The following is a 20,406-nucleotide window of genomic DNA, read 5'->3' on the forward strand; positions in this document are numbered from 1 at the left end:
GGAACTCAAGAATTCCAAAGCATCAACTTCTGACGCACACGCATCGCTTTTCTGTAGACAACGCCTGAATCATGGCCGGCAGCGACAACTTGCTGCTCTGCAGCACGTGCGGCACGCAGTTTGATATCCCGGCTGACTCGCCGCCAAGCGGGTGTAGGATCTGCGATGTGGCATCCCATCAGATCCAAACTTGTTTGACGCGAGCTTACAAGCCGCTCTAGGATCCACGGCAATTCGTTCCGCCATCTGGCCAGTCTTCGTGCTGGACCAGTCTGGGAGAGGAAAGAGGAAAGCATGAGAATCAGTGGAAGCAGGATGGTGTGGAAAAGCGCATGTGGTCCATCACCACCGAGCCAAAGGTGTGGCACTACGATACGCGCGTATGGCATCTCTACAGTGGACGGCTAACGCAAGCTGCAGCTTGGAATAGGGCAAAGGGCCATCTTCTTGGAGACGCCCGAGGGCAATGTATTATGGGACTGCATTGCCTATCTGGACGAAAAGACAATCGAAACGGTAAGATCTGCCCCAAGAACGTGGAGCGATGTCACATAGGAGTATCTCTCTCTGAACTCGCTCACAGATCAACTCCAAAGGCGGCTTGAAGGCTATCGTCATCAGCCATCCGCATTTCTACACCACGCACCTGGAGTGGGCCAAAGCTTTCAATTGCCCCGTCTACGTGTCGAGGGAGGATGAGAAGTGGCTCAACCGCGTGGACAACTGGAACCTTCGAAGATTTATCGAAGGTCTAACGGAAACTATTGTGCCTGGTGTTACAGCTATCAAAGCTGGAGGCCACTTTGACGGAAGTCTGTGCCTCCACTGGGACAAGAAGTTACTTCACGCTGATACACTCATGGCTGCGCCGGTCGGTAGCTCCTTTGCACCTCTCGCCAAGTCAAGCGCTGACAGGGTTGTGACAGTCCGGCCTTTACCACAAAGACCGCCAGCCCGGTACTATTAGCTACTCGTTCATGTGGAGCATACCGGTGAGTTCAATCCAGCTGAAGTCTCTAGTTGTATACCAGCGCTGTTGCATAGCTTAACGTGTTGACGTAGAATATGATTCCGTTACCGCCATCGAAAATTCACCACATCTGGAAGGCGGTAAAGCCTTTCGAGTTCGACGCAACACATGGTGGCTTTACTGGTTCTGACATTCGCGGGCCTGACCTGAAACAGAGGATCTTGGAGAGCATGAAGATTCAGGTGAGAAGTATGGGTCACGATATGCATTCACTTCTTGAGGAGCCATCTCCATGAGCGAAGCGGACTGCCTCTCGAACACATTTATACATATTGTTTGTACACAGCCGATGGGAGCTCGCTGTCCGTCGCCAGTCGGCCTAGATGTAGCTCTGACCGATCTGCTAGAGACTCCCATCTTTCCTCTCAATCAATCCCATAACGATCAGACACCATGGCAAGCTAAGAGCAACTGCCATCACGCCCAATTTTCTGGTCAGATACTACCCTCCAACTAGCGCTGAATATCTCGTCTCGTGCGAGCAGGACACGGTTTCATTGCGGTCCGCTATTGTTTGTCCTCCTAGCACTAAGACTGAACCTCTAGATAGTGTAGGTAATCGCCCAAATACATACTCTCCATCCACTTCTTCGCTTTTTTTTAAACCTCCACTAGTGTTCTACAAGCGGCAAAGTTGCCGTATTCGGTAACGTGTATCTGTTGCATGCACTTTCGTCATCCGTCATGGCATTGTGTCTTTGTGGTCTAGGCCCGCATGCAGGCCTCTGGTCTAGAATCCACCACTGATGGTGCAGATGGGTCAGAGTCTGGTAGTCCGACCAATCAGCTTGCGTCTTTTGTGTCCGGAGGAACGTCCGCGAACTAGCACTTCGCACTTTGTCCCGCAGCCATCACGGAGTTCGGCAGTTGACCTCATTGTCAACCTTCCATTTTGTCCATTTCGCAAGACGCGTCGTCTCGTCGATACTGTCTCTAGCCTTTTGCGCCCGCGTCACGTTCGCGACTTCGCCCAGATAATCTCGTATTGTTTTCAGCAGCTGCCATGCCGCAGATTGTGCTCACCGGGACATCTGGGAAGCTCGGCGGGGCTGTGCTGCAGGCTATATCCGAATTCAATCTGGTCCCGCCCAACGAGCTTGTTATATCCACGTCCTCAGACCCGAATGACGCCAAGTGGGACTTCCTCAAGGAGAGAGGTGTCACGGTTCGGTACGCCAGCTACGAGGATCAAGCATCAATGGAGAAAGCCTTCGCTGGCTGCGACAAACTGCTGCTAGTTTCATCGCCTCAGATCACCATGGACTTCGATAATCCAGCATACGGTAGCGGACGCGAAAAGCATCATATCGCTGCAGTACATGCCGCTCGAGCAGCTGGCATTAGCCACATCTATTACACATCTCTGGGATTTACCAACCGGTCGAAAGCGGGCGTCATGAAAGCACACAACCGGACCGAAGAATTTCTTACCATGCTCAGTGACACTCAGTGGACTGTCATTCGAGAAGGGCTGTACAACGAGTCCTGGCCCTTGTATTTTGGTCACTACGACCCGAGCAGCGATACTCGACGGGATGTCGTTGTAGCAGGCGACGGCTACATATCCTTTGCCGCCATCGCGGATCTAGGGCTGGCGACTGCTATGATACTTGTCGACACTTCCACGCGGTGGTGTGGAATGACCCCTACGTTGGCAACAACCGAAGCCACGGCGCTTCGCCAGATTGCAAGGACAGTATCCGAGGTGAAACGGTACCCAGTCAATGTTCGAGTTGTGACCCGCCCACAGTATGAGCGCTACTATATAAAGGAAAGAGGGATGGATGAGGCCTTCATCAAATGGTGGGCAACGACTTACGATGCGGTGAGAGAGGGCGAGTGCGCACATCGTAGCCCAGCGAGCAAGGTCCTGGAGAACTTGCTTGCTGAGAGGGGCAGGACGCCAATCCCTATCGACCAGACGATAAGAGAGATGCTTAGTTGAAGCTTAGGCTTGGTCAGATGTTAGTTACGCTCCGCGCCCTAGGCTCAGTTTCAGCGGCGGCGATTAAATATCACAGACCCTTCAGTACGAAGCAAGAAGACGCAATCCAGCTAAGGCCCGGCTTGTTGATATTTGCACTGCTCTACAATTCAGTACCGCATCAGGCAAAAGTCCCGACAGCTGCGTTTCGGTACTCGTACAATTTTGATACCGCCATGTCAATCTAATCGATAAAGCCAAGATTGTCCGCCCCCGCCTTTTGGCGTCGAAATACCTAGGCACATGTGCACCCATCTTGGCGGCATGTGCAACGCAACCACAGCCTCTTTTAACCATGCATAAAGCGCTGCCGTACCTTGCATCTGCCGGCTGCCAACCGCAATTCGTCCGCCATTCTAGTGGCTTTGGTTGACAGTAAGCAATTTGCAGCCATGGCAGCCCCCGAAACCGCAAGTCTCAAGGACCTCAATGGAAAGTGGATTATGGTATGCGAGCATTCGAGGACAGCATGCAGTATAACCGCCAACTGACATTAACTCCCCACAGAACAAAACCCTGTCCGATGAGACCGATTCCGTCCTCGCCCTGGTACGCCCCCTCCAATCTCCAATCCCCAGCTCCGGCTAACAATCCTCAGCAAGGCGTCGGCTGGCTCACGCGCAAAGCCATCGCCCTCGCAACCATTACCCTCCACACCAAGGAATACGTAGACGACGCATCCGTAACGCACATCGACATCGAGCAGACCGCGACCGGCGGCATCAAAGGCACGACCGAGCTGCGCGTCCTCGACAACCAGTTCCGCGAGCACACTGACCACATCTTCGGGGAGCTCAAGGGCCGGAGTCGCTGGTTCAAGCTGTCTGACCTGGACGAGAGCGACTATGACGAGAAGTACCTGAAGGAGGGGTGGGAGAAGGCTATCGTGGATGGTGAGGCGATTGAGAGTTTTGTCGAAAATGGGAAGGCTGGGTGGACGGCGAGGCAGATCTGGGGATTCATGGAGGTTAAGGGGGATAGGCGGTATGTAAGGAATGTGGTGGTGGTTAAGGGGGACCAGGTCAAGAGGAGGAGGCTGGTATACGACTGGGCGGGCAAGGAATAGAGGATCGGTCTGTTTTGTGCGGTGTTGTCCGCGGTTCTGGATATCTTTGGTTGGACGAGCGTGGTCTGAGGTCCAACTGCCAGAATCATACCTGTCAGCAAACACACTTGGCCTAGCTGTTGGCTCACAAGAAATCAAAGTGTAGAAGCCAAGAGTGTGCCAATAGGAGGGAAGTTCATGTTGAGCAAGCGGTTAGCCGTGCAAAGAGCTCGCAGGAATTGGCTTTCTAGATTTAAGTTGTAGCTACGAATGGGAATCTTGTCACGAAAACACCGTGCGATCACTACTCACCTGATTGTACGAAACAGTTATGCTTGGGTGCATTTACTCGGGCACGTGACGTGTGATAAATTCGTCCTTCGTGTGTAACAACCGTCGCTTTCACAACCCAGCTTGAAACACCTTCAGGATCCAGCAAAACATGACCAGCGCAACGTTAGCCACAATGCCAAACGGCCCTACGAGCAGCCCGGCCAAATCGGCCTGGGCAGACAAATATCGCGGAGTACGTGCGCAGAATCCAGCGCTCAGTAATCGCATCGTAACCGTCTGATCTTTGTAGCTGATACTGTCTCGAGGCCACCGTCGAAGACCTTGACCCACCCTCAGCGCTATCGTGCAAACCTACGGATCCGATATCACACGCCCTCATGAGCGCCTTCGAACGAGACTACACCCACCTCACCGTCGTATCGCAGGAGAACCGCGCATTGCTGGGCTACCTAAGCATACCTCGTCTCAAGGAGCTGCTGAAGGAGGGCAGAGTGAAGGAGACAGATCCAGTCGAGACGGCTATGCTGCGGTTCAGGCGGAAGGGGAAGGTGTACAAGGTCATCACGATGGACACGCCGCTGGAGGAGCTGGAGCAATTCTTCAATGGTGGGGTAGATGGGAGTGGACCGCAGGACTTTGCGGTCGTCACGGATGGTAGCAGGAGATTTGTCCTCGGGGTAGCTACGAAGAGCGATCTCGAGGAGTTTGTGAAGAGGAGACCTGCATAGGTTGTTGGTAGCTAGTTGGCGCAAAGGCGTACGAGGGCGAGGAAAAGGCGTGGCATGGGGAGTTTGCTGGGCTTCCTAACGGGAGATGCCCATATGCACCCTTCGGGAACGTTTTCAGCAGCGTACGCCTACTGGGCTGCTGAGACCGATTTTTCTGCCTCTCCCCCAACCAGCCCTATCGTCATAAGTCACGTGCAGAATCTGGGGAAGCGCTGCTTGCGGAGAGAGCGCGGGAGCAACACCGAGATCCGCCACTCAAGGCATCAAGGGTTCTTCAGCCCGCCCTCAACATTCGCTCAGTGGAGCTCCCACTGCAACACTGCCGCTGGCATGAAGACTCCGCGTTTGAAACCCTTCTACGGCGGCCTGCTCCAGCAAGCAGCAGCTCGCCGCGTTCCTCAGCCAATTCGCGCGAGATGCCTCTCCACGCCGCGCAATGACAAACGATCCAAGGAGCCTCAGGCAGGCCTCACCACGCCAGTCCCCGAGGATGCAAAACCCGTGAAGTCCAAGTCCCCCTTCTACTTCGAGGCCGGATACGCGCTGTTCGCCAAGAGGCCCTCGAGACCGTTCCCGCCGCCTTTCCTCTCGTACCCCTCCGGCTCCTTTTCCGATCCCTTGAGCACGCATAACAAGAGCAGGGACCGTAGGCCGAGCGTCGATGGGGACATGATCAGGGGGATCACCAATGGTGATGATGCTGTACTGGTCAGCGACAACTTCATCGGCGCAAACGACGGTGTTGGAGCCTGGGCGCATAAGGAGAGGGGTCACGCAGCGTGAGGCCACATATCTCCATGAAGGCGGGCTGGAAGGCTAACCCAAGCTATGCATACAAGACTGTGGTCACGGCTGATCCTCCACTTCTGGGCCATCGAAGCCGAGAAAGACTCCTACGGCGGCTCCTCTGAACCAGACCCGGTGGCCTACCTCCAGAGGGCTTACGAGCGTACCAAAGAAGCGACGTCCGAGCCAAATCAATGGCACGGCACTACGACAGCTTGCGGTGCGCTGCTAGGTTCGGACAATGAAAATCCGCCTCATCCCGTCCTCTACGTCACTCAGCTTGGCGACTCGCAGGTCCTTGTGCTACGTCCCAAAGCCAACGAAGTTATCTTCAGGACCGAGGAGCAGTGGCATTGGTTTGACTGTCCCCGCCAGCTTGGTACCAACAGTCCCGACACGCCGGACAAGAACGCGGTTATGGATCGTGTCGTGATAGAAGAGGACGATGTTGTGCTAGCCATCTCAGACGGTGTGATCGACAATCTCTGGGAGCACGAGGTTTTGGAAAGCGTTGTGAAAAGCCTCAAGAAGTGGGAGGATGGTGAGGCTGAGATACAGAAGACCACGGATTCTGGAGAAATTGGCTATGCGGAGGTCATGAAGTTCGTTGCGCAAGAGCTGGTCAAGGCTGCGAGGGTTATTGCTGAAGATCCATTTGCGGAGAGTCCTTACATGGAGAAGGCTATTGACGAGGGCTTGTCTATCGAAGGAGGTGAGTGTCTGCTGCTGCACATCTTCACGCGGTGGCTGACTGGTGCCGCTACAGGCAAGCTTGATGATATCAGCGTTGTAGCCGCGCAATGCAAGAAGCGAAACGTCTGAGCTCCATGGAGCCCACAAGCTCGGCACTCTTATATCGGCGCAGGGTTGAGACGAAGGCTTCCACGGGCACCACTGGATGATCTGACCAAGGAGTACGGCGCACTTCTGCAGCGAGGCATCAGTTGCCATGTTTTCTCAAGGGTCATCGAACCAGAAGAGTCTACGCGATCGCCTCGAGCTAACCCCCGCTGCTCTCAACAGAGGCTTGCAGCCTCGAACCGGGATGATTCAGGCGCGAAGCAAGGGCAGCATAAGGGCAAGCGTACGCTGTCAATCCGATATTTGCGCAAGTGTGGCGGGATCACAAAGCCGAGCTGATTAGGTCCCCAATACTGCTGACTTGCAGCATCCCGCACTACCGGCTTAGCACGTAGCGAGCATGCCGAACGTGACAAGAAAACGTCTGGTCACTAGTTGAAACAGCGGAGGCGGGAAGATTAGCAGGAGGATTGAAACCTACGGTGATGGAAGCAGCTCCGTCTAGGAAAGTGGAGTTTTCATGGGCGCAGAGACCAGCAAGAGGATGCGTTCATTGTTTTACGATGTGGAGACAGGCTTGGCGTAGTCTCAATGACTTACGGACTACCCTGATCAGAGGGTCTTCCGTAAACTTTGAGTAATTCTGTCACTCTACTTCCTCCTCATCTCCACCAAACCCAAAGCTGAACCCTCCGTCATCGGCATCACCGTCCTCATCACCCTTGACGAGCTCTTCCCATTTACCCCTCTTTCCCTTAGTCTTCTTCTCCAGCTCTCTCAGCCCCTCGTCCAAAACCGCCGGATACTTCTCCCCCAATTTCTCCACGAGCAGCCCATAAGGATCTTTTACGTCATCCCTGAATCCACTAACATTCGCCCCCTGATCCCTCAAAAACCCCAAGGCATCCGCAACCCTCGCCCTCGGCACAAAATTCCCCGTTAGCGCAATACTCTCCTCGAGATTCAACACAAGATGAAACCACCCACTCGGCACATGCAGCACCTCGCCCGCCCAGCACACCCCCTCCCGACAGCCCGGCGTGCGCCGCGCCAAGGCGTGGAAGGAGAGCAGGTACTCTGCGATGCTGAGCGGGCTAGTCACCTCGCCGCCGTCCGCGGAGACGAAGACGCCTGGCACGTCGACGGAGGGCGGGAACATGAGCCAATATTTGGCGCCGGTGAGCACGGCATTCCAGGCGCTTGTCGCGTTGGGGTCTTTGTGGAATGTGCTGCCGCTGCGTGCGGGCCCGATGATGAGCCAGCGGCTGTCTGGGCGCTGGTCGCCTAGAACGCTGAAAAGATCGGCGCCGAAACAAGAGGGGGGCCAGTAGGACGCGTCTGGGGCGTCGGGGCCGATGCTCAGGGACATTTTCGCGGCGAAGGACCGGTCGAAAAGGTAGAGGGGGGATTCGTCGGTGTTGTTGCGCATGTAGGATATATAGGTTGCGAGAGGCCAGTCTACGGCTTCGGCGCGGAAGAGGGTGCTGGCATAGGTCTGGAGGAGGGAGGTGGTGGTCCAGGTGCCATAAATGGGCCAGCTTTTGACGGGGGAGGTCAGGATGAAGGGGGTGTTTGTCCAGTCGGCGGAGAACTCTTCGACGGTCAGATCAGGTAGGCGGGGAATGGCGTTTTGGGGAGGGATGTTGGTGGCGTAGGATCGGAGGGGTACGTGGGCGCAGTAGAAGGGGCGATGGAGGACGTCGGAGAAAAGGTCGACGCAGGATATACGGGACTCGAGGTCTAAAGGAAGACAGAGGTACGTTGAGCGCCATGTCCCTCGCCATGTGAAGTCTTGAGGTGGTGATCTGGCGGAAAGTTTCAGCACGAGTTTTGTTCCATTGACACTTGCATCGGATGTAGGAAGCGAAGCAATCACTGCTAGCTATCAAGTGACTGTATAGTAGCATACAACAGTTGTGAGCCCCCAAGATACGGTCAAGCTACATCCGAAATCCATATTTGCCTAATTGTGACCAACCATGCCGACAGAGCAAGAGGCTAAAGAGAGGAGAAGGATGTCTCACTGATGAAGGAATGATCCACGCCTTACCACCCCCCATTATACGCTCCAGTAAGAAATGAATATATGACTGTGACGAACACACACTCCAGAAAAGTGGATACTGCGCAAGTCGAGCAAAACGAACTGCTTCATGCTTACTCTACAAACAACGTCTTCCACAGATCCTCGAATCTCGTAAAGGCGTAAAGAGCCTTGCACGTGCCTCCTAGCTTCAAGAGATCTACGGCCTCAAGGTATTCAAGAAAGTGAACAAGCAGCTCATCCGGCAGCCTCTTGAAGGATCCCGCAGACGCCTTCAGACTTCTCCTTGTCGTGTAAGCATTTCCTAGAGGCTTGACGCCTAAAGGATGCGGCGGGATAGCGTCAGGGCCGTCTTCACCCAGCTGTGACTCCGTTATGGAATGAGTCAACTCGGTCTTGGTCCTCTTCAGAGGGCGCAACACTTCTGCCTCGTCATGCGCGGTAGGGAAGACATCAACTGGGACCGCTGAGGGGGCCATTGTAACGTCCGTTTGCACCAAATCCGATAGCTCTGCACACAACGATGACCCGTGCCGGGCGGTGGGCGCAACACAGCCTCTTCGCCGAGTCTAGAGTCAGCGGAGTGGCGACTGCGTACGAGCAGACTGCACCAGCAAGGCGACTCACAAGGCGACTCACTCGATGGAGAGGCGTGGAAGGTCGATTCACCCAGAGTTTGCTGCAGCATGGAATCTTTCACTAGTGCCCAATTTTCCTCGCTTACCTAAACACCAACGCCGCAGAAAACTTTCGAAACTTTCTCCTACAAAACTCTGCCCGCACCCATCAACTCTTGATCCAACCACCGAACCACAGACACAAGACTTCAACCACTAGATATCCGCGCCACTCTCACACCAGAGAGTCAGGAATCTAGTTTCAGCACAACTTCCAGCTTACACACTCAGCGGCGTCCATCCAAGACCGCCGCTTTACCCCCACCAAGTGAATTCAACGGTCACAGCGCGAGCGCCTGTGATCACTCCGCCTTAGTCGCAATCATGGCTGACGCAAAAGGTCTCGAGGAGGTTCCTGAGAGTGAGTTACCAGTCCATCATCTCTGTCGCGACAGCTCTCCTGTCTTTTTCAACGCTCGTGCTAACTCGCGCCACCGTTCAGGCCAAATCGAGTCCAACTATGACGAGATCACCGACTCCTTCGATTCGATGAACCTGAAGCCCGAGCTGCTTCGTGGTGTCTACGCCTACGGTTTCGAGCGCCCGTCTGCCATCCAGCAGCGCGCCATCATGCCGGTCATCAAGGGTATGTATATCTTCTCGGCCAACATCTTCGACGGCCTCCCTGACATGAATGTGCAGGCTCCGACGTGATTGCCCAGGCCCAGTCCGGCACCGGCAAGACTGCCACCTTCTCCATCTCCGTCCTCCAGAAGATCGATCAGAACCTCAAGGCCTGCCAGGCTCTCATCCTTGCCCCCACCCGTGAGCTGGCACAGCAGATCCAGAAGGTCGTGGTCGCCATTGGCGACTTCATGAATGTTGAGTGCCATGCCTGCATTGGCGGCACCAGCGTCCGCGACGACATGAAGGCTCTTCAGGAGGGTCCCCAGGTCGTTGTTGGCACCCCTGGCCGTGTTCACGACATGATCCAGCGCCGTGTCCTCAAGACCGACAACATGAAGATGTTTGTCCTTGATGAGGCCGATGAGATGCTTTCTCGCGGTTTCACGGAGCAGATTTACGACATCTTCCAGCTTCTGCCGCAGTCCACCCAGGTTGTTCTCCTTTCGGCCACCATGCCGCAGGACGTTCTCGAGGTCACCACCAAGTTCATGCGTGACCCAGTCCGTATCCTCGTCAAGAAGGCCGAGCTCACCCTTGAAGGCATCAAGCAGTTCTATATTGCTGTCGAGAAGGAAGACTGGAAGCTGGACACGCTTTCTGACTTGTACGAGACCGTCACCATCACCCAAGCCGTTATCTTCTGCAATACCCGGAGAAAGGTCGACTGGCTCACCGACAAGCTCACTGCCCGCGACTTCACCGTGTCGGCCATGCACGGCGACATGGACCAGGCCCAGCGCGACGTCATCATGAAGGAGTTCCGCTCCGGCTCGTCCCGTGTCCTCATCGCCACGGATCTCCTTGCCCGTGGTATCGACGTCCAGCAGGTGTCCCTTGTCATTAACTACGACCTTCCGGCGAACCGCGAGAACTACATCCACCGCATCGGTCGCGGCGGCCGCTTTGGCCGGAAGGGTGTTGCCATCAACTTTGTTACGGCTGACGATGTACGAATGATGAGAGAGATTGAGCAGTTCTACAGCACTCAGATTGAGGAGATGCCTATGAACGTAGCCGGTAGGTCTTACCTCCGCTTATATACTCTCTTCAAGCCGCAGCTGCTAACGTATCGTTTTAGATCTCATTTAATCTATTCTTTCTTCGACTGGAGGATCGCCTTGCGAAGTGGAGCAGGGTTGTCCTAGTACTGCATAGCGTGGTATTCACGCAGTCAAAAGCGGAGATCTAGGACCTTTGGGGTCTTGCATCTCGGCGTCTGTCATAGTTTCGCGACATGCATTCACTTGAACGTATGTTGTTTAGATCGGGAAGGGTCGCAGTTGATTTGCTCTGCGTTTTAGGGGTCTTGCTTTCCTTGCAATGGCTGCTGTCTGTACGTAGGAATCGCTTTTCCTTTGGTTATCCTGGCATAGACGTAGATGACTCTACGGCTAGACTTGCCAAGGATGGGCTCGATGGTTTCGTACCGCCTAATAGACGATTTCACATACTTCTGTTCCTCATGTGAATGGTGACGTTTGCAACAATCTATGTTTCGTATAAAACAGATAGCCGCGTGGTTGACGCGGACTTGCTCGCCTACTTCGACATCGTCACTCTCCTGCAACCACAGGTTGATCTTCACCACTTTGGACACTTTCGCACTGAACCCTCAATCTCTCGAAACCCAAGGTCTGCTTGAGTGCTGTGAGAAGTATCCACCGCATGGCCATTCAGTCATTCTCGCTAACCACAACCATCAAGCGGGTGTGGTGATGCGCTTCGACACGCATCTGTGCCTTTCAGATCTATGCGTTGTCCTTATCTTGCTCTCTCCTCTACGCAACGGAGACTGTAGACGCTGGTTAGTGACATTGCCTATACACGCGGCGCGCACGCTTCTCTGTTGTCTATTCGTTCCGCTCTCTCGTGTTATCCGGCTACCTCTATCCAACATCCAACCCAGTCTTGGCAACCGCTTCGAACGCGTCTACCTTGCATCTCAGCGCGTCTTCTCTGTCTGGGGGATCCTCCTCACCTGGGTTGAACGCATACGCGTCACTTTCCACTACATCTGTCTCTACGTCGCGTACCTCAGAGCTCTCGCAGCTGAACCTCAACCACCGGACTGGCCTAGCTCAACAGAAGGACGCGCCCTCGAAACCCCTTCACGCGACGCGTGGAGACTCAATCAACATGGTGCAGAGACCCGCAAGTCCGACGTCCCTACTCTGGGCGCATCAACTCAAGAAGGAACACGCGCATCTGCTAGAGCGCATGAAGGCGCTCGAGGCTATGAGCAAAGCTGTTGTGGCCCGGATGGAAGAGGCTGAAGCTACTACTGCGGCGGCAAGGGAGACTGTGACGCGTGTCGCTGACATGGCTGCGCGTATTGCTGCGATTGAAGAGGATGACGATGATGTCAGGCAGTGGATCACGAAGCTCGACGAAGAACGGCAGGCGCAGGCTAGGAAGGGTGATGACAAGCTGCAGAGCTTGTCCAGAAAGATCGGGTTACTTGATGCTGAGATGAAGAGGCGTGAGATGGAGGAGAAAGAGGCGAAGCGTAGGGACGATGATGTTTTGAAAAGACTCGTACAACTCGAAGTTGCGCGAGAGGCCGAAACGAAGGCTGCTGACAGGCTCGTCCGCAAGACCGATCCGGTCGACAAAGTTTTGAGCCGACGACTGGACGCCTTCGAGTCTCGCAGGAACGAGGACAATACCAAGATCGCCGCTCTTCTTCAGAAGATCAAGGCGCTCGAGAGCTTGAATCACGAGCTTAGTACGAAGACCCAGCAAATACAGAAGAAGCTCGAGTCAGCGAGGACTCCAAGGAACCACATTCCACCGCGACAGAGAGCAGTGAACAGTATCTCTACTGGGACAACGCAAATGGAGACTCCTCTAGTCACTTCCCCCAACGTACAGGTGGCTCGAAGTCCTCTCGTTAGCCGACAGCTTCGCAGGTAAGTCCCCGGGCCCCCTTGTTGACCCGTTTATGCCTTTTGGGTCATCAGCGGTCATTCGCTTTCTGATCTCAACACGGAACACACTTTCTGGCCACTTTCTCTCACCTTATGCGCTTACTGACCACCATGTAGCCATCCAGCAGTGCGGCCACTCCAGTTGCAGACATCTCAGCCTCAAACATATGCTGTGCTCCGGCGGTCATCCCGCGCAGCGCCGCGTAGTGAGATACTAGCCAACAGACTTTTGCGGGCTGCACGTGGTCATAGTCCAAACATGGGAACAGGCGTACCTAGTATCATGAAAGAACCAGCAGATCTAGCAAACTCGCGGAAGAAGAGGAAGGCTGCATTGACTGGGGAAGTCAAAGAGACACGAAGCGTAATCAAGACTCTGGAGCCGGCACTGAAACCAGTCGCGCCGAAGCTGGCCAACGATCAACAACACGAACCTCAAGTTTCAGCAGCAACCAATGCGAAGCCTCCACATAATCATCCACAGAAGAAGAGGAGACAGATCATTCAGCTGCATGACATCTGAAAAGTATCCTAGCGGTAATCGCTGATACGCACCGTAGCTTTCCAACACAGCCGAACCCTTAACTCGCAGACTTCGCTCTCGCTCAGTCACCTACGTCTCCTTAAACTCATACAAACCCTCCCTATCCACAACGGCCACCTCCATGTTCGCCTCCTTCACCTCCCTCCCATCAACCTTCATCCCCGCCCTCATCACATCCCCTGTCCCGACAGGTCCGACCCCCTTCGGCGTCCCCGTTAACACAATATCCCCCGCTTCCAGCGTCATGACCTTGCTGATCTCCGACAGCTGTCTCGGGATCCGGAACAGCATCAACTCGGTGCTGTCTGCTTGCTGGACCTGGTCATTCACGGAGAGCCACAGATGCGCGTTGTGTGGGTCCGGGAGCTGGGTCTTGGAGATTGGGGAGGAGATGGGCAGGAAGGTGTCGAAGCCCTTGGCGATGCTCCAGGGGAGGCCTTTGCGCTTGGCTTCGTCTTGCACGTTGCGGGCTGTCATGTCGATGGCGAGGATGTAGGCTGGGTTTCCGTGCTGTTAGCTGCGCTCTGCCTCCCTTCTCTGGCTGAGAGGACGTTGCCATGGCGCTGTAGATGGCTGGGATAGCTACTAACAATCAATGGCGTCCATCCACGATTTATCCTCTTCATGCATGTCCTTGACGGTCTTGCCCATCACCAACCCTAGCTCGATCTCGTAGTGCATTGTGACGCCTCGTGGCCGCAGTACGGGTCCTTCATTGGGCAGCAGGATCGAGGTCGGAGGCTTGAGGAAGAAGAAGGGCTGTTTGGGGCGCTGATTGTTGAGCTCTTTGATATGGTCGCTGTTGAGCTGGCGGGTCAGGGACGGTACGGTCGGAGAGCGGGAGGAAGGAGGGCTTACGCGTAGTTTCGACCTATGCACATCACCTGTAAGACGTGTTAGCTACGCTCGGGTCTGTATCGCGCACGTATACAGTGATGGGGTTGGGCTTGAAGGTTGGTCGTCGGAGGGTGCCATACCTTCCTACAATTCGCGCGTACAGACGCTGCGGATGCCATTGCAGCTGTTTCAGCAGTGAATTTCTGCTCAATGGCTCAAATATATGGCGCTGCTGCTCCATCTTGCTGGCTGTTGCAAGGCGGATGGGGATGCAGCTGTTCGGAAAACATCGGCTTGTTGAAGCGCCGGTATCGGACATCGGTGGAAAGCTGGGCGAGGGCATGACGCTTGTTTATCTCGATATTCGAGCTTCACTAAAGCAGCGCAACAGAGCTTTGTATACAATCAGCCATCTGTGTCCCGTACCAGCAAAGCTATTTTAGCAAGACCAAGCTGTCAGACTCCATGATGAGAACAGCCGAAATCCTCTCAGACCTGACCTCCCTCCGCGTCTGCGTACGTGCCTCCCCTTCCATCCCCCTTCTCGCCAATCTCACGCCCTACACACTCAGCTCACACCCCTCAGGACCCAACCGCCGCCCTCGCTCTCGTCTCCGCGCGCCCCTCTACCACCACCTCAACCCAAGCATCCCAGACGCCAGAACAGCCCGACGCACTCGCCGAAGACGACCCTGACCTAGCACGCGCGAAGGATCTGGTGGAGTTGCACTACAAGGTCAAGGTCGCGCATACGGGCGGGGCGGTGGACAGGGGGCTCATGGAGGCGAGGGAGGCGGTTAGGAGGGCGGTTGGGTGAGGGGGGTAGCGTGGGTAGCTGGGGCTTTGGGGGTATATGGCCTTGATTCCGACGGGGAAGACGCGTGTGGAGTTGCTGGAACAAGCATGGGAATGGGCAGTTCCGGACAACAGGGCTACCAGGTCAAGGCAGAAAATTAGCAGAAGGATCATGAGAAGGAGGAAGTGTTGGAAAGAGCCAGACCGCTAGTCTGCTGTTCTCCTATCCGGCGGAACCTTGGAGAGATGCTGATACAGTGAGATGGAACACGTCTTGCAGGAGGCGAGCCGATAGGATATCGGCTCCTGATTTTTGTAAAGAATAACGGTCCGCATGGGCCCTGAGGATGGAACGCCAGATACTCTTGTGTAAGATGAGGAAGCCGTAACTACCCTCAACATCGCCATTCGGCTGAGATATCTTACCCGGCGTCGTTATTTGTTCCGCACTGAACGGGTCGACAGTGCGCAGAAGACAGATGTTTTCCGAATATTGCGAAGCACACTTAGCTATACGTATATTGCCATGTTACTAGGACATGATCTGGGTGAACTAATAGAATGCCTCTCCAAGCCATGAGTTTATGATCTTTGCGATAGAAATATACTCCGAGTATGCTGAGAAGCGGAAGAAGCGATTGACGTACCTATACCGTTGACGGAACCCTTTTGGACCAGATGTCGTAAGTGCGACTAAAGTATACGAGAGGAGGTAAGATGCAAGATCAAGAAGGCCAAGAAGGAGCCATGGGAAGCGCTTCGTACACTCGTATGGACACGGCAGAGCACAGAGTCACCACGGTCGCATAGTGCTTTCTGTCGTGGTGCAGATCATCTTGCCTACAGGTGTGGATGTTTTCACATTGTCGTTCTACGAATCCAGGCTGCTGCCGGATTAGGCAATGACAGGATTGTCGTAGAACGACTGCATGAAGTCTACACAGTCAGCGCACCTGGATGGCAGAACGCTGCGAACAGCGATGGAAATTGGAGATTCGAAGATCTGCATGGGACTTACGAGGTCCGCTACGACCCAGCGCCGTCAATTTTGAGATCTGCGCGACGTTGACGAAGTGGTGTCTGTTCTACCTGATGTTCTCACCAGAGCGGACCAAGGCCTGCATGGCAACATCTGGCAGCCCGCTGCGAAATCTAGGGTCTACGCCAGACTCATGAGGTCCGCTATGATCCGGCGCTCTCAGAATCCGAACTTTTGCGGAGTCAACGGAGTGATACTCGTTCAACGTGGTGGCTCAATCAGCGAGGCGAGAAGCTGCATCGTGTATGCGAAGGTAGCCGCGTCAAGGATCCGGAAGGGTCTTGGGGCACCGGAGGCTCTGTGAGGCCGCTCACGCCTCCAGATTCACACAGTCGTCTCCACGGAAATTCTTTCCACTTCCGTATGCGGCAACCGGTATGTTGTCGTAGAATGACTGCTGGGTGTGAAAACTGATCAAGCTTATCATCATCACGGCTGATCAGTAACCTCGTGACTTGAGACAAGAAGCATCATGTACGGCAATGTGCTCTTCAATCACATACGAAAGGGAGCAGCGGCGGTCATGAAGAATAGAACTTTTCATATCGAAACTAGGGTACTGGAGAAGAGTAAGGACAGAAACCAGAGACTCTCAAGTAAACAGCCGACCACAATGCTCAAAGGAGATCGGCCTCAACCCCTAGCACTCATTCCCAACGCAGCACGGATACCGGGACCGAACTCTTTGGCGATCTCACTGCCAAGCACCGCCCGCAGCACCGGCATCTTCACGACTTTCTCCCTTACCTTATCACGCTTCCGTCCAACAGGTCCGGCCGGTGCAGGCACTGCCACCATTGGTACCGTTTCAAGGACGGTCACAGCTGGTACGGAGGAGACACTCGTGCTCCATAGCGAAGGCCCCACCGGAGTTGGCGGTGGTGCAACTGTCGGAGCGCGGGTCACAGGCTTGGGAGTATCCTGCAGAGCCGGCAGCTGGTCCTGCATGATGGCAGTAATGGGATCTGCTATCACGGGCAGTTCTTCGATGACAACTGGCTTCGGAGGCGCGGTAGAAGAGGCGGATGAGGCTATCGAGGACGCCACAGATGACTTCCTCGACTGGTGGGCTTCCTCGGCCAAGGCTGGCACGACAGGTGGTTCTTCTGCTGCTGTTGGCTTCAGAGCGGGAGACGAGGATGCGGAGGAAGCAGCGGATGTCTCTTTAGGTCCTTTGATCGCCTCGACCATGGCAACAGGCGCCGCCTTAATCATTTCCGTCATTGTTCGAGGTGGTGCGGGGGCTTCTTCCGGTTTGGCGACTTCACTGACAGATGAAGCCGCGGATGAGGCCACTGATGATCGTCTAGACTCCTGAGCTTCTCCGGCGACGGCAGATGGAACCTCAGGAGCCGGCTCCGGTGCGGGTTCGGGCGGTGCGGCCGCTTCTTCCTGTTTGGCAGCCTCACTAACAGACGAAGCAACGGACGAGGCTATTGACGACCGCCGGGACTCTTGAGCTTCTTCTATGATGGCAGCTGGAACCTCGGAAACTGGCTCTGGTGCAGTCTCAGGCAGTGGCGGCGTTTCCGCGACTGGCGTATCCTCAGGAGTTGTGTCACTAGCCGAGTCTTCCGGCACAAGTGGGGAGTTGGGCACGATGACTAGCTCCGTTGTCTCTTTCGGCGGGACAGGTGCGTCTTGTGGCTTAGTCGGCTCTGTAACGGCGACGATTGGCGTGCCTTCGGAGGTAGTAACGACGAGCTGCTCTTCTGGCAGGTTCTCTGCGGGGGCTTCTGCGGATGATGACGCGATTAGCTTTGAGAAGCGAGCGTTCAGATGATAAGAGCGGTATACCTGGCTCCTTGGCTGGTTCTGGCGCAGGTTTCGGAGTGGCCGCAGGCTCATCCTCAGGTTCGTCTTCGAGCTCGCCTTCAGGTCCCTCTTCGGGCTCCGCTTCAGGCTTGGCTTCAGGCTTGGCTTCAGGCTTGGCTTCAGGTTCGACCTTAGGGTCGGATGCAGGTGCTGGTTGTGGGTCAGACGCTGGTGGAGCGTCCGTTGTGGTCTTGGCCTCGGTGGGAACTTCTGGCGGGATATGAGCAATAGGCGCGCTTTCTGAGAAGACGAACAAACCGGGCTCTGCCTCCGCAGCCTTGCGTGTGTCTGCGGGTTGGTCGGCCATTGGTGTGCCTGGCTGTAAGGATAGCGGGATGTGATGCGGTGAAGGTTTGATACGGGTAAAACAGAGCGCCTGGCAATGGGATGTAAAGACTGTGAATGAAAACAGAAGCCAGAAAGACAGGAGATCAAGACTTTAAGGAGACATTAAGGAGGCATTCGAGGTGCCTCTTGCTTCGAGAAGGACATGGTTCGAAGGAAGGAGAGCAGAGCTATCATTGCGGTTTGCAAGAGCGGCCCGCACGCCTGCATCCCTTTCCTTTACCTACGTACTTGCCTGCTTGGTCTAATACCTGCATCGGGTTGACATGATATCCAAGCCCGGGCGCATGCTCGATTGAAGAAGTCACGCTGAGGTCCTATGCCATATGTCCAGGGGTTGTCGGAGAAGAGCAGCGGCGATTCGGAGCTCCAGCCACAGAGGCACCGCCACTGCCAATGACGACCTGTCTTGGCAGCCGCGCTTCACTTTCCGTCGCAGCTTCACCTCCATCAATTTCCATCCAAACACCCACACACCCCCCGTCGCAGAGCTCACCATGGCTTCATCGGTTGATCAGAAGCTGCTCCGGTCTACCAAGTTCCCGCCTGAGTTCAATCAGAAGGTCGACATCCGCAAGATCAACGTCGAGGTTATGAAAAAGTGAAGTCCCGCTCAGTCTTGCCCATGTGCGCCTGCCTCACTGATTCTCTAATTAGATGGATCGCTGGCAAGATCTCAGAGATTCTACCAGGTGACGACGTCGTCACAGAGATGTGCTTCAATCTTCTCGTGGCGGACAATTCTGTAGGCGTTGCTGCACCAGGTAGATCTAGAGACATGGCTGATTGTCTACCAGCCCAACATCAAGAACATACAGATCCAACTCACTGGATTCCTTGAGAAGGATACGGCGGCGTTTTGCAAAGAACTATGGAATCTCTGTCTGAGCGCACAGTCCAACCCACAAGGTGTACCGAAGGAGCTGCTCGAAGCGAAGAAGCTCGAGTTGATACAGGAGAAGGTAGTACATGGGATACGACACCTAATTCCAGCTGACACTTGCAGATCGAGGCAGACAAGGCTGCCGCCGAGGTGCGCCGACGCCGAGAGCAGGACAAAGCACGAGACAGAGACATTGAGAGCATCCGCCAGAGAGAACGGGCAGACCGGGGCCGGGACCGTGGCAGAGGACGCGGATCATACCGAGGAGATAGAGACTTCAATCGAGGACCGCGCCGAGATTCAAGATCTCCTCCGACAAGGCGACGTAGTCCCGACAATTTCCGCGAGCCGCCTTCAAGGCGCGACGTGGATACTTACGTCCCTTCTGGTAGCAGGCGAGATGACAGGCGTCGACCGCGGTCGCCTTCTCCGTTAAGATCCTCACGCTTAAGTTCATCTAGGCCGAGGTCTACATCGCCTACTCCACCTCGGCGCTCACGCCGCAGGTCCCCGACTCCCTCGAGATCTCGTTCGCCTCCCCCACAACGCCGTCGTCGATCGCCCAGCGCGTCGCGCTCACGCAGCCGACATAGATCACCGCCACCGAGAACAAACAGAGACAGAGACAGAGCCGGGACCCGGGATCGAGACGGGCGACGAGACAGACCCGTAGCTCGAGACGCTGACCGCGATAGGTCCTCTACTTTGGTTCAGAAGCCTCACTCACGATCGCCTAGACGACGCCACACTCGCAGAGATCGTTCCTCATCCTCTCCCGCACGACCCGCATCCCGAGCACCCCGACACCGCCGACACCACTCACCATCAAAGTCCCAATCGCGCACTCGCTCACCGAGCCCTCGCCGCGAGGGCGCAAGGAACTCTCTCAACAGAAGATCCATTTCATTTTCAGATCACGACGCCAAAGACACACGAGCTGATGTTCGCAAGGATCGCTACGCGAAAGATCGCGGACGTAAGCGCAGTCACAGCCGCGACGACAGCGACGGCCGCTCGCCACCGCGTCACCACAAGCGACGCCCTTCTGTCGAGCGATACGATTCTCGCGCCAAGCACCGGAGGAACACTTCGTCGGAGCCTGGCACACCTGGAGGAAGGAAGGAGTCGGAGGCACGCGGCCCTGAGGAGGTGGGTGAGCAATCTTGAGCATCGATTATCGTCTTCGTCAGCCTACGGGTTGGATA

General features: G+C 55.2%; 12 protein-coding genes across 12 annotated transcripts; 9 read left to right on the forward strand and 3 right to left on the reverse strand.

Annotated features, from left to right (window-relative positions):
• Positions 1 to 71: 71 nt before the first annotated feature.
• W97_03543 (uncharacterized protein) lies at positions 72 to 1,266 on the forward strand (the record flags this gene model as incomplete). The annotated part of the gene is made up of 6 exons (XM_007781439.1): positions 72 to 167; positions 222 to 359; positions 421 to 516; positions 584 to 871; positions 927 to 992; positions 1,063 to 1,266. 6 exons carry the CDS (start codon positions 72 to 74, stop codon positions 1,264 to 1,266), a joined length of 888 nt encoding a protein of 295 aa, XP_007779629.1.
• A 767-nt stretch (positions 1,267 to 2,033) lies between these two features.
• Positions 2,034 to 2,975, forward strand: W97_03544 (uncharacterized protein; the record flags this gene model as incomplete). The annotated part of the gene is made up of 1 exon (XM_007781440.1): positions 2,034 to 2,975. One exon carries the CDS (start codon positions 2,034 to 2,036, stop codon positions 2,973 to 2,975), a length of 942 nt encoding a protein of 313 aa, XP_007779630.1.
• A 431-nt stretch (positions 2,976 to 3,406) lies between these two features.
• W97_03545 (uncharacterized protein) lies at positions 3,407 to 4,080 on the forward strand (the record flags this gene model as incomplete). Its single annotated transcript, XM_007781441.1, has 3 exons — positions 3,407 to 3,460; positions 3,522 to 3,563; positions 3,613 to 4,080. 3 exons carry the CDS (start codon positions 3,407 to 3,409, stop codon positions 4,078 to 4,080), a joined length of 564 nt encoding a protein of 187 aa, XP_007779631.1.
• Positions 4,081 to 4,525: 445 nt separating this feature from the next.
• Positions 4,526 to 5,081, forward strand: W97_03546 (uncharacterized protein; the record flags this gene model as incomplete). The annotated part of the gene is made up of 2 exons (XM_007781442.1): positions 4,526 to 4,585; positions 4,659 to 5,081. The coding sequence occupies 2 exons, from the start codon at positions 4,526 to 4,528 to the stop codon at positions 5,079 to 5,081; spliced, it is 483 nt and encodes a 160-aa protein (XP_007779632.1).
• Positions 5,082 to 5,411: 330 nt separating this feature from the next.
• Positions 5,412 to 6,689, forward strand: W97_03547 (uncharacterized protein; the record flags this gene model as incomplete). Its single annotated transcript, XM_007781443.1, has 3 exons — positions 5,412 to 5,860; positions 5,921 to 6,579; positions 6,634 to 6,689. 3 exons carry the CDS (start codon positions 5,412 to 5,414, stop codon positions 6,687 to 6,689), a joined length of 1,164 nt encoding a protein of 387 aa, XP_007779633.1.
• A 625-nt stretch (positions 6,690 to 7,314) lies between these two features.
• On the reverse strand, positions 7,315 to 9,191 carry W97_03548 (uncharacterized protein; the record flags this gene model as incomplete). The annotated part of the gene is made up of 2 exons (XM_007781444.1): positions 7,315 to 8,473; positions 8,830 to 9,191. 2 exons carry the CDS (start codon positions 9,189 to 9,191, stop codon positions 7,315 to 7,317), a joined length of 1,521 nt encoding a protein of 506 aa, XP_007779634.1.
• Positions 9,192 to 9,713: 522 nt separating this feature from the next.
• On the forward strand, positions 9,714 to 11,105 carry W97_03549 (ATP-dependent RNA helicase eIF4A; the record flags this gene model as incomplete). The annotated part of the gene is made up of 4 exons (XM_007781445.1): positions 9,714 to 9,750; positions 9,832 to 9,975; positions 10,032 to 11,033; positions 11,095 to 11,105. The coding sequence occupies 4 exons, from the start codon at positions 9,714 to 9,716 to the stop codon at positions 11,103 to 11,105; spliced, it is 1,194 nt and encodes a 397-aa protein (XP_007779635.1).
• Positions 11,106 to 12,152: 1,047 nt separating this feature from the next.
• W97_03550 (uncharacterized protein) lies at positions 12,153 to 13,466 on the forward strand (the record flags this gene model as incomplete). The annotated part of the gene is made up of 2 exons (XM_007781446.1): positions 12,153 to 12,925; positions 13,061 to 13,466. The coding sequence occupies 2 exons, from the start codon at positions 12,153 to 12,155 to the stop codon at positions 13,464 to 13,466; spliced, it is 1,179 nt and encodes a 392-aa protein (XP_007779636.1).
• A 90-nt stretch (positions 13,467 to 13,556) lies between these two features.
• Positions 13,557 to 14,565, reverse strand: W97_03551 (uncharacterized protein; the record flags this gene model as incomplete). The annotated part of the gene is made up of 4 exons (XM_007781447.1): positions 13,557 to 13,984; positions 14,078 to 14,286; positions 14,346 to 14,371; positions 14,419 to 14,565. 4 exons carry the CDS (start codon positions 14,563 to 14,565, stop codon positions 13,557 to 13,559), a joined length of 810 nt encoding a protein of 269 aa, XP_007779637.1.
• A 227-nt stretch (positions 14,566 to 14,792) lies between these two features.
• On the forward strand, positions 14,793 to 15,141 carry W97_03552 (uncharacterized protein; the record flags this gene model as incomplete). The annotated part of the gene is made up of 2 exons (XM_007781448.1): positions 14,793 to 14,840; positions 14,911 to 15,141. 2 exons carry the CDS (start codon positions 14,793 to 14,795, stop codon positions 15,139 to 15,141), a joined length of 279 nt encoding a protein of 92 aa, XP_007779638.1.
• A 1,650-nt stretch (positions 15,142 to 16,791) lies between these two features.
• Positions 16,792 to 18,280, reverse strand: W97_03553 (uncharacterized protein; the record flags this gene model as incomplete). The annotated part of the gene is made up of 2 exons (XM_007781449.1): positions 16,792 to 17,894; positions 17,956 to 18,280. 2 exons carry the CDS (start codon positions 18,278 to 18,280, stop codon positions 16,792 to 16,794), a joined length of 1,428 nt encoding a protein of 475 aa, XP_007779639.1.
• Positions 18,281 to 18,815: 535 nt separating this feature from the next.
• W97_03554 (uncharacterized protein) lies at positions 18,816 to 19,794 on the forward strand (the record flags this gene model as incomplete). The annotated part of the gene is made up of 5 exons (XM_007781450.1): positions 18,816 to 18,919; positions 18,976 to 19,063; positions 19,116 to 19,280; positions 19,335 to 19,610; positions 19,663 to 19,794. The coding sequence occupies 5 exons, from the start codon at positions 18,816 to 18,818 to the stop codon at positions 19,792 to 19,794; spliced, it is 765 nt and encodes a 254-aa protein (XP_007779640.1).
• Between the last annotated feature and the right edge of the window lie 612 nt (positions 19,795 to 20,406).

This window comes from Coniosporium apollinis, assembly GCF_000281105.1.
Source record: "Coniosporium apollinis CBS 100218 chromosome Unknown supercont1.14, whole genome shotgun sequence".
NCBI classification, from domain to species: Eukaryota; Fungi; Ascomycota; class Dothideomycetes; genus Coniosporium; species Coniosporium apollinis.